Genomic DNA, 17,622 nt, shown 5'->3' on the forward strand with positions numbered 1-17,622 from the left:
TTTATCAAGGATCTAAAGTGAAATATTAGAAGTTTCTTTACATGTCAGCGTAAGGGGAAACAAAATCCCAGTTTCATTTCTTAGCAGATAAAGTGCTATTAGTCTTTTTTTTTTTTTTTTTAAAGAAAAAAAGTCTTTATTCAAAAGAGGGAAGTGTGCTTTATAATAATTTTGTATCTGAACTGCAATAGAAAGGCAATTTTTTTGCTTGTGTGTGTGCACGCACACCATAGCTAAGATGATGACTGTCATCTTTCCTTTGCTGAAGGCCTTCAATGATAAATTGGGTTTTGCAGTCAATATCTTAGCTACATGTCATGTCTCAGTGTAATTTTCCTGTGGTTTTGTGGGTGAGTGGCTGCTACTGTGGAAGAATAACATCCATTCAAAACTTTGCTTCCTGTTTCAGATAAAATGCAAGCATCCAAGAATATTCTGTGCACTCCTTTCCAATCTTCTTTTAGTGAGAACTGCGTTCTTCTCAACTCTTCAGAGGAATCAAACACCGCTTTACCTTTTTTACTTTTTATGTCATGAGATTCTTCTCCTGTTCCCAAACTCATGTGAAGGAATTCTAGTCGTACTTCAATTAGTCTGTATGAAGTCCTCAGTTGATTATATATATTGTTTCTGAATGACCCTGAGAGATGACTTTCTGAACAAGGTGAGGACTAATCCTGTGTAGTAGAATGTGCCTGAAGGACTCCTGGCGTGTTCTTACTTCAACCACCACGAACTTTTTCGAACAAAATTGTCATTATTTGCTACTGTATGTATTCAGATTAAAAGAAATTCAGCTTTTTGCCAGACAGTCCTGACGTTGCTTTACTTTAGGGATGTCACTTCTGCCCGTTAGGAACAGTTGTCTTGCTGCATGGAGTATCTTTAGACCGTGGGATGGGTTTGCAAAGCCAGAATAAAATGCAGAGGATGCTGCCTTGGGTATAGGAAAGACCTGAGCCACACCTACATAGGTAGAGGCTGGGAGAGTGTACTAGGATGCTGTCTCTACAAGGTCATCATGTTGTACGCTCTGCCTTAATCACTTGCTGTTTGCTGCCACATATGAAATGGGGAAAATGGGACAGATGAACCTGTGCTTTATAGATGCTAGATACTCAAACAACTTACTTAATGAATCTTTCTAATAAAGGAATTGTATTAATTAGTGCCTTGTTTGTTTGCCACTTACTGTCTTCAGGAGGGCTTATTTATCTACCTCAGTGGTGAGGAGCCATAAGATTGTTCTTCTGTCTGTAGTCTTACATGTACCTGTCTGCTGCTGTGCTGAAAGTAACCTCCCAAGTTGGATCAAGAATATCATTGTCATTATTTTCCTATCTCAGCAGCACTAAAGAAACAGTAGGCTCTGCTATCTTCTTCTAGCAATAGGAGTTTTTTGCCTGTACCTTCAATTGTGGCCTTGTAATGACTAGACTCCTAGAATGGGGAGTACGCGTATGAGGAAAAGGAAGAGCAAGAAGAGTTGAGACCTCGGTCTGTTTTCTTTCCTCAGAGATTGAACTTGTAACGAAGAAGACTTGCAACACTGTTAACAAGACAGCCTCAAGTGCTTTGAAAACCTGTAGAGATTTGACAGAGTAGCAGCTGAAAAACCTCCACTTCTGGATAGATGTGCAGCTCCTGCACAGGCCTAGATACAATTTCTCAGCATTTACTCTCATGAGTTCTTAGGTTAGTTTTCTACTTAGTATTACTTATTTTCTGCTTCGTATTCCTTCAGAAGTGATAATGCTTTTAGTCCAGTATGGAACAGTTGAACTGGTTTTGTTCATTTTCTTATTGTCATAAATGAGAGGAAGTTTTATTAAAACAACACTGCTCTCCTCTCCATGTTACCAGAAACCTGCCTGTATTTCAGGATTTCAAGCTCCAACAGTCTTCCTTAAACGAACAATTACAGGAACACTGTTGAGAACCTCAGTGGTATGTTTAGAGCTTTTCTCCCAAAGCCTCATGTGCTGGCAGGAGGGAATTGATTCCCCAGATGGCTGGTCTCATTCTACAGAGAGAAGTATTGCTTTTGTTTGTGGCTTTTCTTTGTGGAGATTCTCATTGTGTAGGATGTTGTTTCCAAATATTTTATTGTGATATACAGATTTTACTAAAACATCTGCTGTGGTTTAAGTTAGACTATTACTGGCCTCTCACTGATGCAGAAATTCTTGTTAAAATAGGGTGAGGGCTAGAGCTGCCCTTCTGTGCATAGAAGGGCCCACAACTTTGAGTCCCAGGATATGGTTTTACATTGTACAATGTGTCTGAAAGTGTGCAGCAGGGAATGGTCCTATTCACCCTTCTTCTTCTTGTCAGACCTAACAACTACCTGTCCCCAAGACAGCTTGCTTCGGTTTGGAGATGGATTTCTTTGTCAGGTCAGTAGTTAACCTGTCTCATCTAAGGTTACAAGTTTCCCAGATTTCCTATTGCAGGAGGAGTGAAGGTGGGAGGTTGGACCATTGTTCTAGAGAATAGCCCTGCTTTAATTAGATGATTTAAAAGAAAAAAAAAAAGGGGAGGGGGGGGCTCTAGTTCATCTACCGAACTTAAATAGTTCTAGAAATGCCTGATATTTAGTTTGTTTTCTCTTCTTGCTCCACTATTTTCATAACTTCAGAAAAAAACCAAAACCAACAACTTGCAAAGGGTGGAAAACTTTTCATCTAGCTTCTAAATGCTGCCTCATTTTTGTGCTGTTCCATATTTTCATTACAACCAGCAGTGAGGCTGTGTGTAGTCTTTAGGGCTGATCTGTGTTCTGCAGCAGGACCGGGCAGTACTGCACAAGTTGGTTTTGCTCCCTTCAGGGGTGATGTGATGTCCCTTTGACTCTTCAGTTAGTATTGAACTGGGGATCACAGTTCATTGTGGGGATTTCAGATTAGCTCCTTGGTCAATCTGCTCTGTGCCATTTTTTCACTATGTATGTTTCCCTATGCCTTTTTTCCCACCCACAAAGGATGTTAATTCTAAACAGCTGGCTATTTTCTTAACTCCTCTTTGAGAATTAAAAGGTATCAAATAAATACTTGTCATAACTGGCTTCATCTGTCTTCCTCTTGGGATTTTGGCTTCTGTATTAGATTCCAGACTACCTGTTTCTCACTGCGATTTCATACTCAGTCTGATTAATACCACAGGTTGGTCTCTGGTTATCTGGTGGTGTTTCCTGGCTGACCATTATGCAGTTTCCTCTGTGAGGAAAACTAGCTTTGTCAGTCGGTGCGCGGTAGGGCAGCCTGCAGTTCTGGAAGAGGAGCTTTCTTTTCATCATAGAATGGCTTAGGTTGGAGGGGACCTTAAAATATCAGTGAACTTCAGTCCCCCTGCCATGGACAGGGTTGCTATCCATTAGATCAGACTGCTCAGGTCCCATCCAACCTTGGGGTGGGACATCCACAGCCTCTCTGGGTAATTTGTTCCAGTGCTTCACCACCCTGTGAGTTAAGAATTTTTTCCTAACACGTAACTTAAATCTCCCTTCTTTTAGTTTAAAGCCGTTCTCCCTTGTTCTGTCACTATCAGGTCACGTAAAATGTCTGTACCCTTCCTGCTTAAAAGCTCCCTTCAAGTACTGGGAGGCCTCAGTGAGGTCTCTTTGGAGCTTTCTCTTCTCCATGCTGAATGAGCCTGGCTTCCTTAGTCTTTGGTTATAAGAGAGGTGCTTCGGCACTGTCCTTGTTTTTGTGGCCTCTGCTGGACCTGCTCTAGCAGCACTGCAACCTTGTGCTAGAAGTCCCACAGCTAGTGATGTGCCTGGCACAATGGGCTCCTATTCACAGTTGATCCTTAGCACTGCTGTAACAAACACAATTGAAGGATTTCTTGTTTAAACTCCAGTGGAAGAGGGGAGATTGTCTCTAAGGTTTATTAAGATGTTCTTAACTCATGCCAGCGCATCATAGGGAGGGCTTTGGTGACTTAGAGCTACTGCATGCAGGGGTACAGTTAGAAACCTCTTAACAGATGCTGAGAAGTAATGAAAAGGGAAAAAATAACCATAATACCTGTTCCTTGGGATCAGATACACGTTTGGCTAGGTGGCATACCTATGTTTAACCTGCATCAAATCCTGGAACAAACGCAGTTAAAACCCAGCTAGATAAGTCCACAAGTAGCGGGCCTCCTGATTAATGTTTGCACAGCACAGTCATGAAGGGCTTACATCTCCTACCTGAGGGGAAGATTGCAGGTCTTTCAGGATTTCCCAGGAGGTGTGTGCTATTAATCAGTTGTTAGCCTTTCAGGGAAGAGAGGGGAGGCGTGGAACCCCTGCCAGAGCTGTCAAAGCCAGTGTATCGGTGGGTGTCCGGATTGAGTGTCAGCTATGCTAGAAGTCGCCAGTGGATGTGTTGAGGATCAGCTGTTGAATGGCACGAGCAAGTGTGTAAATACGATCCGTTTGTAACTTGGGGCTCTTCAGTGCCCTGTCAGGGCTCGGTTACAGGGGGCTTATAAGTTATTACGTGTCAGCTGAACTGCTATAGTCGTCTTTGGCAAACGTTTGCTAAATCATGATCCCTGATGATGTAAGAGGGAGGAATAACTAAAGGAAACTTCAAATGAGAGATCCTGGTACTGTATGCGCTTTGGGGCTTGTCTGGGTTTATCGGACAGATGTAGTATAGCATAGATGTTGACTGATGAGGCAGCAATAATATTTTGCTTTTTCCACGTTCTCCCTGTCCTTGCATGTCTCGTTCTGCTTGTAATCTGTAAGCTCTTTGGGGTAGGAATGACCTGACCTGAGACTATTAAAACAGGCACTGTTACGATCGCATTAGTACTCGCTGCATAAGCTGTGGAATCACCTTATCTGAATGTAAAGTTGATCTATGGAACCAAGCAGCATGTGTGGAGTGGGCTTGTCTGCATATGTGTGCGTGAGGTGGGTGGGCAGAGAGCAGAACAGAGAGGGGACCTGCTAAAAATAGCTGCTAATGTCTGCCAGACTGCTTATGAAACACCACTAGCAGCCACTGCTAAGATTACCTTAATTGTATGTTTCTGTATTTTTTCCAAAGCAGAAGTTTAAGTATAAGCATTCAGGTGAAAGCTTTGTTTAGTCATGGGAGGAAAAAAAATCTTTCATGATGTAGGCAGATAGTAGGTTTTTTCCCCTCACCTTAGTGTTAGCTGTAGCTCGATAAAGTACTTTATCTTAGGAATTTACTGTGCTGGTCTGTTTGCCATGCTGGGAGGAGTGCTTGGAGGAAACCACCAGAGATGGTAGAAGCCAGAAAGGTGTGGGCACTGGCTCACACAGTGATAGGAAAGAAGGCTTCTGGAAAATGATTTTTCATTTTGATGCTGGAAGTAAATATCCCTTTGAATATGACTGCATGGTTTATTGCACTGTGTGATGATGACCTGCTGGGACTTGGTGGTGGCCACCCAGCAGCTCACTGCTGCATTCCCCTCTGCTAATGTTGGACCCAGAGGAGTCATCTGATGGCTAAAGCAATAAGGTCTGAGCTAACACAACAGGGCTCTTCCCGTGCTTTTTCTTCTCTGTGGGTTTTACTTTGTCAGAGATTGTTCTGAGTCAGGCTTATGCTGGGGAAGATGAACACACAATGTGAAAGTTGTGTTTGCCTTGACTTCCTTAGTTAAGACTTACAAGCCTGTAGAAAGTAAGTGCCTTAGAGCTTCATGTGACCTTGCAGTGACCATCTAACAAGACTATAATGCGAATGTTCCTGGAGCTGAGAAACATCTTGTTATTTTTTAAGTGCTTGTTTGCTGTTTTCATCGTTAAGCTTTCAAATAGAGTAAATGGAGCTGCCCCTCTAAAATAGGGGCTTAAAACTCCTGTGGCATTTGGAACAACTGGGCTGAAATGTAGTAAATCCAGATGCTGTTGCTTAGCTAAATTTTATCAGTGGGTAAATAATGGGGTTTTATCAACAAGTAAATAATAGGAGAAAACTGTCCCCGCATCTCTTTCTGTTCCTTGTGACATACTAACCTCAAAAAGGCATGGAACAGAACGCTTGAGTTATATGCTTGTTCTTTTTTTTTTATTATTATTATAATGAAGTTATTTTGCCTTTCTGAGCTGGTACCTCTTATTTTATGGCAGTATCATAAGGCATATGACAGTGGCAGTGGCTTACTTCTGCCTAGTATTTACTTTTTCCTCCAGTTATATCCTGCAGAAACTTAGCATTTTTTACTTGGAATTTGTGTGGCCATCTTAGCAGTTCTTTTACACTGTAGATTTTGAGATGGTAGACATCTAGAAGCCTTCACTAACATTAGGTACAAGTAGAATGAATATCTACATCTGTATATATTTCCTTTGTTCCTGTAAACAAAGGCAACTCTGAAGTCAGAATGGAGTGCTCTAAAAACCTGAGTGACCTTTGAGTGGCTTGGCTGTTGCAGCTAAAATTGATCTGTTTTGTGTTTGTGAATTGACACGTAATTGATTGCAAGCTATAGTCTGGCTATATCAATAAAGTCGAAAGAAGGATTGTTTCAGCTTTTCGTCATTTATCACTATCTTTTATTATCATTTGTTGATGATTTTTAAACTGAATACGGATTTTGATTACTATGGAAAACAGCATATTCATTACTGAGTGATGACACTGTTCCATGAGGGCCATGGAGAACTATCTGGTCTGCATAATGCAATGTAAGTATTGAATTCTTGTGACATTCTGAAGACCCAGAGAGGTCATCATGATTGTCGTGTGTAGGCTTTCTTATTTCAAGCCTTGTAGTTGTTGCCCAACTACGTGGTAAACTTTAGAAAAGATTCTAGTCTGAAATAAAATACTGTGCCACAAAAATCACACTAGCTTTCAGAGTCTTTAGAAGATTCACATCTTTGACATTTGATTTTGCTCTGTTTCTGTCCCAGACTCTTGCAATTTCTGTTTCTAATCTTTGCGTGTGATATCTCCACCTATAGATCTGAGTCCTCGCTGAAATTTCTATTCCTTAACTGCATCTTTTAGGTATAATGCCTGTTCAGTTTTCTCTCTTAGACTTAAATTGATTGATCTCTTAAAGTCTCATTCAAAGGAATGCATCTTTCTTTTCTTACAAATCTGTGGTGTCTTTCTGAACCTCTCGTGTTTTGAATTATCACTTACCAATTCTAGTCACCAGAAATAAATGCAGTAACTTTTGCATAGATCCCAAAGAGGGAAGAGGAATTTTTTTTTTATTGATCGTTTCCTGGCTGTTCCTTTATGTATCCACTGTAAGGATTGCTTCAGTGGCTGTGTTTAGCTTAGGTTTTTCTTTCTTCTCATTGCTTGCTGGGGTACCTTTCAGGTCCAAACCTGAACTCTAGGTTTGATAGCATGGCCCATTGTCTTGGTTCCTACAGCCTTTTTATGCCTGGATTTTGCAGGGAGAGCTACTGCTGCTTCGTCTCTTCTCTCTGCACAGCTCTGAGTTTTGTGCTGCTCTTCTTTCAGACTAGTGGCAAAAATTGCAAGAAGACCCACAGTTAATGTCTTTGGGGCCTTAGATCTCAGTTATGTTGAAACTTACGGCCTAATTGTAATTTGATTAATAATCATACTGCTTTCTGTATGCTTGTTTCTTTGTTAACGTAGAAGTCAGTAAGTCACAAACCCCATAGAAGTGCATTTGTATCAGTGCTCTTTTTTCTCTCTTTTCCAAATGAGCTTGCAGTCTGTGCAAAACTGTGGAGCCCAACAATCTAGTCTCCACAAGCCATGTTACTGCTTCTGTACTACCAAAATAGCTGATAAAACGCTTGTTCTGGAATTACCATCAAAGATACAGGGTCGTAATTACCTGGGTCAGCCCATTTATCTTTTTGATTCTCCTGTATTCTGATTGCTTTCAAAAATCAACACCGTTTCTCAGCTAGCTCTTCTGAAGTCCTTGGACTCAAATTGTGAGATTCTTCTGATCTTACGTAATGTCTGATGGCTGTTCTTTTCTTATGGTATTCAGTTTCAGTCAAGAGGTCAAATGACATTTCCTGTGCCAAAACCAGTATGCAAATTTATTGAATGATTCTGTGATGACTGACACACATGTTCTTGTTTGGTGTTTGACTTGAGCTGTGTTAGAAATACAGAGGTTTTCTTTTGCTTTTGTACTTAAAAAACTTTAAAATATTCTATTTTAGACCGCTTACTTTGAGTTTACTCTATTACAAATTTATGTCTATCTCCTGCTGTCTCCCAGTAGGTAATGTTCGTTCAGTTCCCTGATGAAGGACAGATGCTGCCCAGTAACACGGTTTAGAAAAAAATAAATAAAATTGCATTTTGTCCCCTGTACTCACTTGTAACTATTAGCTTTTATCAAAATGAACCTTTCACAAAATCATGCAGGGAATCTGTTATTCATTCAGATTTACCGAAGTATGAATAGTATAATCATGATGTGATTGCGTGCACTTAACCAACTACTGATTTGATCAGCTTCTTTCTGTCAGTTAAGTTCCCCAAAATTTCCCATGCTATGTGCAGGAGAATAACTAGAAAACTGCCATCTAGAGCTGTGATTTCTGCTGCTGACAGTGTTATGAGCTCAATCATGTGTTGCTTGCACTGAAGACTTACAGCACCTGAGGACTTCTAGACCTCTTTCTTCTTTCACAGGTCATTAACCGGTATCTCAGTAGCCAGGAGTTTTGTTCCTTAGTGTAATTGGATGGTCTGTATTGCATCCTAGCAGATGACTTTTCTTGTGCTTTCTATTAAGGCTTTTTTTTTTCATGGAGTATTCAGATCCTTTGACCTTCTCAGTTAGCAATGAGTGAAAATCACCAGTGTGGCTCTGATAGACTTCCATAGCCCCTGGTCACTCACGTCCTATAAGCAGTGGTGACAGCTGCTGGTTGTAACCTATTGAACTTGGCAGGGGCTACATGCAGCGGTGTAGTATTTCCATGGAATAGTCCCTGTTTGAATGTATTGAACATAAAGCAAATTAAGATGAGAGATTGTGGGAAGGGAAGCAGTCTACAGTATTGACTTAATATTGAGCAATATGTTCATAGGGAAACGGCTCTGAGAGTTAAAAACAGATCAATGGAGGTATTTCAATCAAGTGGAGAAAGATAGCTATGTGACCACAGACTCTAGAGAGCATGGTGTAGGTACATGAGGTTTTCTTTTAGGTCCAGGACACCTCATGAACATCTAGTGGGATGACTGCTGTGCATGGCAACAGGGAGAAGAGTACCAGCTGGAGGGTGGAAGAAAGAGCAGGTAGGTAGAGTTAGAAGGAAGGGGAAATGCAGGAGTTTGTCAACAGCACAAGGAATTGAGGTTGTATTTGAAGTAGGAAGAAAGCAGAAATAAACATCCTATAAATTCTTTGTTTATGCCCTTCAAAATATATGAAAGAGAAGGAAAATGGATTATATGTAGTTGAAAGAAGTAAAGAATCATAGATCTCTATGTGTGTATTAGTGTGCATCTGTACTGCTCAGTCAGAAGTTAAACAGCTGAAGGGATGTAGAGCAGACATAACTTTGGACTTTCTCCAGGCCTATTCATTAGAATGTATGATGGAGTTGTGATCAATAGCAAAGGAAGTCTTTCATGGTCTCTGAGGGTTGAAGTGAATTTAATTGACTGACAGCTATGTTGAGTCACTAACAAAAAGTCTACGTGCAGGATGCTCGCAGTTTTGTGCTGGCGGTAGGAATCTGCAGCTGATGGGCTGCAGGAAATCCTTGTGCAGTGGTTGAATCCATTGTCTTACCTGGGTAAACATCATGTGGTGGATTTTTTTGGCTTGTTTCTTTTTTTTTTTAGAAGCACACCTCAGGTTCCTAAACCATGTGATTGTCTCATTACGGTAGCACTGATCCAAGTTCATTTGAATTGAATTGGTGAATTGTACAAACAAAATGCAGAACTTAATATTGAGGGCTGCTCTGAAAGTAATGCCTCCTATTTTGCTACGTTGGTCCACAACATCAGAGGTGGATGTTGGTGCAGTGGCAGTTGAGGCTGAGCCTTCCCAACGGTATTCTGTTCCATGTTGTTGCTGTGCCACAGATGGACAGATGGCAGCAGAGGGGCAATCTGACAAAATGGCATCTAACATGGAAGTGCGGATGAAGCAAAGGTGTGGAATTGAGTTCCTCCATATGGAAAAAATTGTGCCCATTGACATTTATTGGCGCTTGCTGAATGTTGATAGAGCACAGTGAGATGGTGGCTGGTGCATCTCAGCAGTGACAACAGCAATGGAAAGCCACGTTTCAGACAGCCACGTACAGCTGTCGCACCACAAAATGAACAGCAGCTTGATCACCTCATCCACATGAATTGGCGGATTGTGATCAGGGAACTGTCTGTAGAGTTCAGTATCTGCTTCAGTGCTTTGGGAACAATGGTGGGAATGTTGGAATATCACAAAGCTTGTGCCAGATAGGTCACATGAGTGCTCACAAATGAACAGAAAGAACAAGTTTGTCAGGACCTGGTGAACAAATACGAGGCTGCAGGTAATGGTTTCTGGGTTGCATTGTTAGCAGTGATGAGAAGTGGTGTCCGCACTATGAATTGGAGTCAAGAAGGCAATCCATAGAGCAGCAACGTGTGAATTTGTCTTGAAAGAAAAAGTTCAAGATGCAAGCCTCAGTGGGTAGAGTGCTGTGCGCTGCCTTTTGGAATAGGAAAGGGTTGATTTTTTTCTGGATTTCTTGAAACACAGACAAACCATCAACTCTAACTGCTACACTGCCATGGTGACTGAGCTGAAGGCTTGCTCACACCAGGGAAGAAGACAGTCTTTCTCTTGTGACATGATAACACCAGGCCCCATACCAGTTTGAAGGCCAGAAAACATTGCCAATCTTGGCTGGACTATCCTACTACGTCCACCCTATAGTCTGGGTTTGGCACCTTCTGGCTTTCATCTGATAGAACCAATGAAAGATGGGCGTTTTCCTAGCAGTGGCGCCAGTGTAGCAGCTGTGAAATGAGGGGTCACCTCTGCCACGCAGATTTTGACAAATGCAGCATGCAGGCCCTTGTTCATTGCTGGCAAAAATGCACAGCTAATGGTGATGGCTGTTAAAAAATAGTGGTTTTTTTTTTGGCTGAGAATTTGCTGTATCAAATAGTGTTATTGCGCTGTTTGTATCTGTTGTAGTTTCCCTGAAAAAAAAAATGAAGCCATTATTTTCAAAGTGACCTACATGTACTCAGCTTCTTTTTGGGTGCATAAAATTTGATTAACACCTAAGTTTGGAAGGGTAAGATGATGGTAAGGTAAAATGATGACAGGAGCTGTGCTAAAATTTAAGCAAACTCTGCTGGAAAACAGAGTTTGAGTTTGCTGTGGTGCTTTAATACTGTTGTCTTGTGAGTGGAATACGTTCTTCCCCAAAACTGATCAGTATTCTGTGCTTTCAAAGAACTAATTTCACCTAATGCTCGTAAATAGTCCAATTTAGTAATTGTGCTGGAAGGTGGAAAGTGAGCTAGAAACATCACTGCATTTGAGAATTACAGTGTGTGGATTTTGTTTTCGCTTGCAATTCTGTGAACTGGCTTCTGCAATAACCTCTTCATCAAGAGCTCCCCTAAATACTATGGGATGGATGTTAAACACCTGAAAGGTGAGGGGAAGAGGTTTAAGGGTTTGGATGTACCAAGTGAAAATGCGAGGTAGTTTACTTAGATGATGGTTGTACCATGGTATGAATCTGCTTTTTTGTTGCAGTGTAACAAGGTACCATTAGCATGAGAAGTCAGCTTGCTGGAACAGTTGAATCAGGTTTTATGTGAGCTTTAAGAACTGTCCTGTTTTGGTGTTCAGTCCTTTCTTCCTTCCTTTTATTTTCAAGTTAATCTTGAAGACCTTCTGCAATCCAACGTGCTGAGAACATTGCTTGCCTAGCCAGTGAGGCCACCAGCTCTGACAGCCTGAAACCCAGTAAGAGGCAAAACAGATGAGATGAAAACTGTCTCAGCTTCACGTTGAGACTTGCTGTGGTGTGATATTTCCTGGTGTTTGCTGTTGGGAATCTCAATTTGGAGATAGTGAAGATTGCTGGAGAAGGGTGTTTCCTCTCCGCCAGCTTTTGTCACACTGGGGCTAAAACCATATTTCCCAGAGTTGTTCCAACAAACTCATTTATATGCTGTTTGGCTGACAAGTTAATTCTTGCTGTCCAGACATTAAGAATTGGCATACATGCTGAACTGGGTATAGGCTTCTGAACAGTGTGTGTACATGAGTGGCAAAACTGGCTTTGGGGCTCCTGGATGCTGCTGTGATACAAGCACCTATTATTTGTATGCTTGGAGAAGTAACGAGACTTTTGCTGTTTGAGATCAAAGCTGTCGAAAGCACAGGGTGAATTTAACCTCACAGTAATTTAGCTTCAGATATTCTCTAATGTAATACAGCTGAAACTCCAGCAGGGTTATTTTTGAAAGTTTGGAGTCCTTACTGTGCTTCACTGAAGGAGGAAATGGAGAGAAACATCTAGGGGGCTTAATGCTCTGTAACATGCTGGTAAGGAAACCAAGCAATTCTTTGGTTAGTCAATTAATGTCAGTGCTTATGTTTTGAAGCGCTGAGTATTTTAATGAGTTTACTTAGCAGTTGTTTTTACTTGTGTTTAAAGGAAACCTCATGAAAGTTCTAACTGGAGCTCTGGAAAAGCTGCAGTAGAGCCAAGTGAGAAAACTCAGGGCTTGCTCTTGTGGTCCAGGAGATCCCAAAGCAGCTTCCAGCTCTGAAGAGTGTCCTTTAAGCAGCTCTCCTGAGGCTAAGCACTTCACATTTCAGTGGGAATTGCCAGAGATGAGTTTCCTTCTACCTCTAGAATCTGGCTTTGGGAGAGCTGGGAATGAGCCTCATTACTTGTAATCTCAAAACCCCAACCCTGTGACCAAGCCTGGAAAAAAAGAGGTGGGAAAGCAGAGGTTTACCATTTAGATGACAGGGGCACAAGTGTCACCTATTCATATATGCTGAGTTGGAATCTTCATTGGAGAAAGTCGGGCAGATGGAGGTGGAAGGCTGCTATCAGAATTATACTTTCATTTGGTTTACAAAAAAGAAAAAGAATTTCAGTGTTCTTGGCTTCCATCCATTTCTTATAGCTATCAAAGAGGATGGTTAATTTTCCATGCAGCTTTACTCTGCTTTCCCTTTATTCTCCTTTCTCTCTGAGCAGATGTTTATCTCTTTTTCCCTTTTTTGCTTTTTGTTGCTTTGCTGCTTTCTCTTCAAATGTGTAAATCTGCTTCTCACCTTGTGAATATTTTGGAGGAAGGAATCTATATATATCTGCTGTGCATTGTTTGGCAAGTAATTGTCACCCTTTGCAGTACTGTTCTTCTTTTTAAATTTATTTGTTTCATGGAGCAGTTGGATGCATAAGAGCAAACAGTTTGTAAAAGCTTGAAAGGTAAGGGATGAGTAACAACAGTTGATATGAATTTTTCAGGAGCAAATAATGGCAAACCAATCCACTCGTTTTCTGCATTTGTGGATGCAGAAGTAATAGCAGATGTGTGTGTCTTGACTTAAATGTTTTGAAGCTCATTTTCCCATGAGCAGCCTAGGAAAGGAGTGGACTGCTAGAAATCCCCTTAAAGGGGACCACAGTTGTTTGGTTACTTTGCCATATTTTATCATAATTGAAAAGTCATGGCTGTCAGGTGAGGTCCCAGATGACTGGAGGAAGGGTCACGTCGCTCCCATTTATGAAAAAGGGAACAAGGAGGACATGAGGAACTATAGGCTGGTGAGTCTCACCTCTGTGCCTGGGAAGATCATGGAACTGATCATCCTGGACAACATGCTTGATCACATTAGAAATGAGCACATGATCTGACACAGCCAGCTCGGCTTCACTGGGGGAAGGTCATGCTTGACTAATCTGGTGGCCTTCTATGATGGAGTGATGGCATTGATGGACAAGGGAAAGGGCGACCAATGTCATTTACTTGGACTTGAGCAAGGCCTTTGACATGGTCCCCTACCACATCCTTATCTCCAAATTGGAGGGATGTGGATTTGATGGCTGGACCACTCGATGGATAAGAAATTGGTTGAAAGGCCACAGAGGGTGGTCATCAATGGCTCTATGTCCAGGTGGAGGCTGGTAACGAGCAGCATCCCCCAGGGGTCTGTCTTGGGACTGGGGCTCTGTAATGTCTCTATCAATGACATCGACAACAGAATCGAGTGCACCCTCAGCAAGTTTGCTTTTGACACCAAGCTGAGTGGTGCGGTTGACACGATGGAAAGAAGGGATGCCATTCAGAGGGACCTCAACAGGCTGAAAGGTGGGCCGGGTGAACCTAAGGAGGTTCAACACAGCAAAGTGCAAGGTTTTGCACTTTGGCCATAGGAATCCCAGGCATCCATACAGACTGAAATGGAAGGAGCCATTCTGGAGAGCAGCCCTGCAGAGAAGGACCTGGGGGTCTTGATGGATGAAAAGCTTAACGTGAGCCAGCAGTGTGCTCTTGCATCTCAGTAAGCAAATGGTATCCTGGGCTCCATCAGAAGAGGGGTGGCCAGCAGGGAGAAGGAGGTGATTGTCCCTCTCTACCTGCTCTTGTGAGGCCCCATCTGGATTATTGCGTCCAGGTCTGGAGCCCCCAGTACAAGAAAGACAGAGAGCCTTTCAGTACCTAAAGGGAGCCTACAAACAGGAGGGGAATCAACTCTTTGAAAGGGTAGATAACAGCAGGACAAGGGGAAATGGTTTTAAGTTGAGGGAGAGAAGATTTAGGTTGGAGTCAGGGGGAAGTTCTTTACAGAGAGAGTGGTGAGGTGCTGGAACAGGCTGCCCAGAGACGTTGTGGATGCCCCATCCCTGGAGGTGTTCAAGGCCAGGTTGGATGGGGCCCTGGGCAGCCTGGTCTAGTATTAAAAGGGGAGGTTGGGGGCCCTGCATGTGGTGGGGGGATTGGAGATTCATGATCCTTGAGGTCCCTTCCAACCCTGGCCATTCTGTGATTCTGTGATTTGAGTGTACCATGGGGTTCAAGATAAAATGATATATTTACAGGGTTTCTGCAGATTCTTTCAGCAGCCTTGCAGTATTCTCCAATTTTGGACAATTTTTTAGATAAGTTCTGTGTAGCATTGTGAAATGGGTCGTCTTTTGGTGGTCGCTCAGTATTGAAAGCGTGTGACATGTTGACAGAATACTGTTAGAAAGCCTTGGATGCAGTTCAGCTGGGGCAAATGCGGACCCTGGTCATGATGAGAAGAGCCAGGTGCAAGATGGAAGGGGACAGTGATTGGCAGGCAGTGGTTCTGCTCAGAAGAGTTTGGCACCCAAACAGGCTGTGAGTCAGCCAGATTCTCACATTGCAAAAGCTGCAAACGCTGTGCTGGGCTGCACAAACAAGTGTGTTGCAAGTTGGGTACAAGGAGCTGCTAGCATGCTGGGCAGAGCTCAGGTAAGCTTAAGCTGGAGTGTCTGCTTTTGGGTATCATACCTGAGAGACATCAGCAGTGGTGGGACAGGTCCCCAAAAGGAAAGTAGCATATTCATGGTGGTAGTGTCCTTTGCAACAGTCCTTTGTGTGTTGCAAGTGGAGTGGGAGGAGGGCAGATGGGAGGGGATTGCATGCTGTTTTCCATGCCTATGGGGAGTCAATCTAGTGACATGCCAAACTGCAGTAAAGGTGATCTGAGTTACATATTAGAAAAATCTTTCTTGATGCGTGAGTAGTGAAGGACTGGAAGGGGCTTCCTGAGATAGCTGTGGAAGGGAGCTTACTTGGTAAGCAGGTGATGGGCATTTTGACTCTTGCTCACATAGTGTTGATGAGTGATTGCTGTTGAACAGCAGATTACTTCTGGCTTTTCTTGCAGCCTCATTTGATAATGCAACCCGAACCATCATAACTTAAGGACAGCAAATCCTGATGTATACTTGCAGGATGACCTAAAACTTTGGTCCTTTTACAAGCAAAATCAGATTTTGAACTTGAGGAAGCACACTGGTAATAAATGGTTCTCATTGTAGGTGATAATGGTTTTGGTTTTTTGTGGGGAAGCAGCTGAGTTACTCAAGAGTGGCTGGTTGCTGACAGCTGAAATCCACAGCTGCTGCATCTGCACTGAAGCACATGCAGCTACTTTGGATCCTGAGTGCATGTTCCTGTCTGTGCTCTGCCGCACAGCATGAAAGCAAAATACTTTGTCATGCTGCTGTTGTTTTTTATTGCCGGATATATACCAGTATATCTGCAGGCTGCTCTACTGACAGCTTTCTTTCTTTCCCTTACAGGAGAGTATAAGGAAGTACGAGTGACACTGTTTAATGCCTCTTGTCTTAACATGATGCAGAAATAAGTACTTGTTCTGGTCATACAGCAGATTTTATTGCTGAGTTATTTACATCTGGAAGGGAATATTTCTTTTTATGATCAAGTTGAAACCTTGTCAGCACTAAATGGCGTCAGTAATAAAACATGCTCGGTGGCTTTTCTGCCTTTTGACAGTTAAGTTTTTCTTCCTCTGTTATATTAAAACATATACTAATGTAAGCCCTCACCCTTTTCTGTTTCATTCTTTTTGGTGATCTTGCTTATGAGCGTATTGTGATTATTCTTCTCTCTCTTGTTTCCCAGGAGACAAAGATGGCAGCAAGGTGACTACAGTAGTGGCAACTCCTGGACAAGGTCCAGACCGACCGCAAGAAGTTAGCTACACGGACACCAAGGTGATTGGAAATGGATCTTTTGGTGTTGTGTATCAAGCCAAACTCTGCGATTCAGGAGAGCTTGTGGCCATTAAGAAAGTCCTGCAGGATAAAAGATTTAAGGTAAGAGTATGCATAGCTTCAGAATATTCTTTGTGAATGTTGTCTTGTTTTCCATTTTTTTTTTATGGCAGTCTTTTTTATTCAGGTTTTTTTTTTTTATTTGTCTTCATTAGAGCATGTAAACAAAAAAAATCCAAGACTGAAGATTAAACAGATGCTTTTTGATAAAGGAGTATAGTTAAACTTGAAGTGAGTCACTGCTGTTACTTCTTGCAATAGTGCAAGACTGGAAGTTAAAAACCCTGATTTTCCTGATTTGATGTTGTAGTGCTTTTCCCTGATTGCAGACTTGATTCTTGAGACAGTGAACCAGGGTAACAAGGGAGAAGTTTGTGTCGTACTTACTTTTTTCTAGCACAGATTCTTCTCTGTAGTCATTAGCAATTAAGCTGCTGTAAGGATAGGTGCCTTTGGGCTTTGTTCTTGGGCGTTGCCACCTATAAAGTAGAAGACTACGCTTGAATAAATCAGAAAGTCCCCAGGCCAAGCAAGAAGGTAACAAGTACTGAGCCTAGGGCAGTTTGGACTGAGGGAGGGTTACTTCCCTTCATTATCTGATTCATAAATGTGATCTATTCTGACTGTTCGAAGACTAGGGAATTTTTATTCTAAACAGTAATTAGCCTTCCAAGAAGTCTATCTCTGTGTGATACTTAAACTAAATTAAGGACCATTAGCAACCTCATCACTGCTGGTACCTGCCCCTGCTAAGTACTTGGTGTACTTGACTGCTTTCTCTTGTAGTTAAGGGAGCTGCAGATGAGCTCATTCAAGGGTGAATGGTGGCAAAGGTAACTGATTCTACCATCTAAAATGTGGGTTTCAGCATCTGGAGA

The 17,622-nt window shown here is 42.1% G+C and overlaps 1 protein-coding gene across 2 annotated transcripts in view; it reads left to right on the forward strand.

Moving 5' to 3' along the window:
* Positions 1 to 17,622, forward strand: part of GSK3B (glycogen synthase kinase 3 beta) — a 142,220-nt gene that overhangs the window by 36,545 nt on the left and 88,053 nt on the right. For both annotated transcript variants that reach the window (XM_048941627.1, XM_048941636.1), the window contains exon 2: positions 16,593 to 16,786. In XM_048941627.1, coding sequence (XP_048797584.1) covers positions 16,593 to 16,786 — 194 coding nt within the window. The remainder of the gene's footprint in view (positions 1 to 16,592; positions 16,787 to 17,622) is intronic.

This window comes from Lagopus muta, chromosome 1, assembly GCF_023343835.1.
Source record: "Lagopus muta isolate bLagMut1 chromosome 1, bLagMut1 primary, whole genome shotgun sequence".
In the NCBI taxonomy this organism is placed as follows: Eukaryota; Metazoa; Chordata; class Aves; order Galliformes; family Phasianidae; genus Lagopus; species Lagopus muta.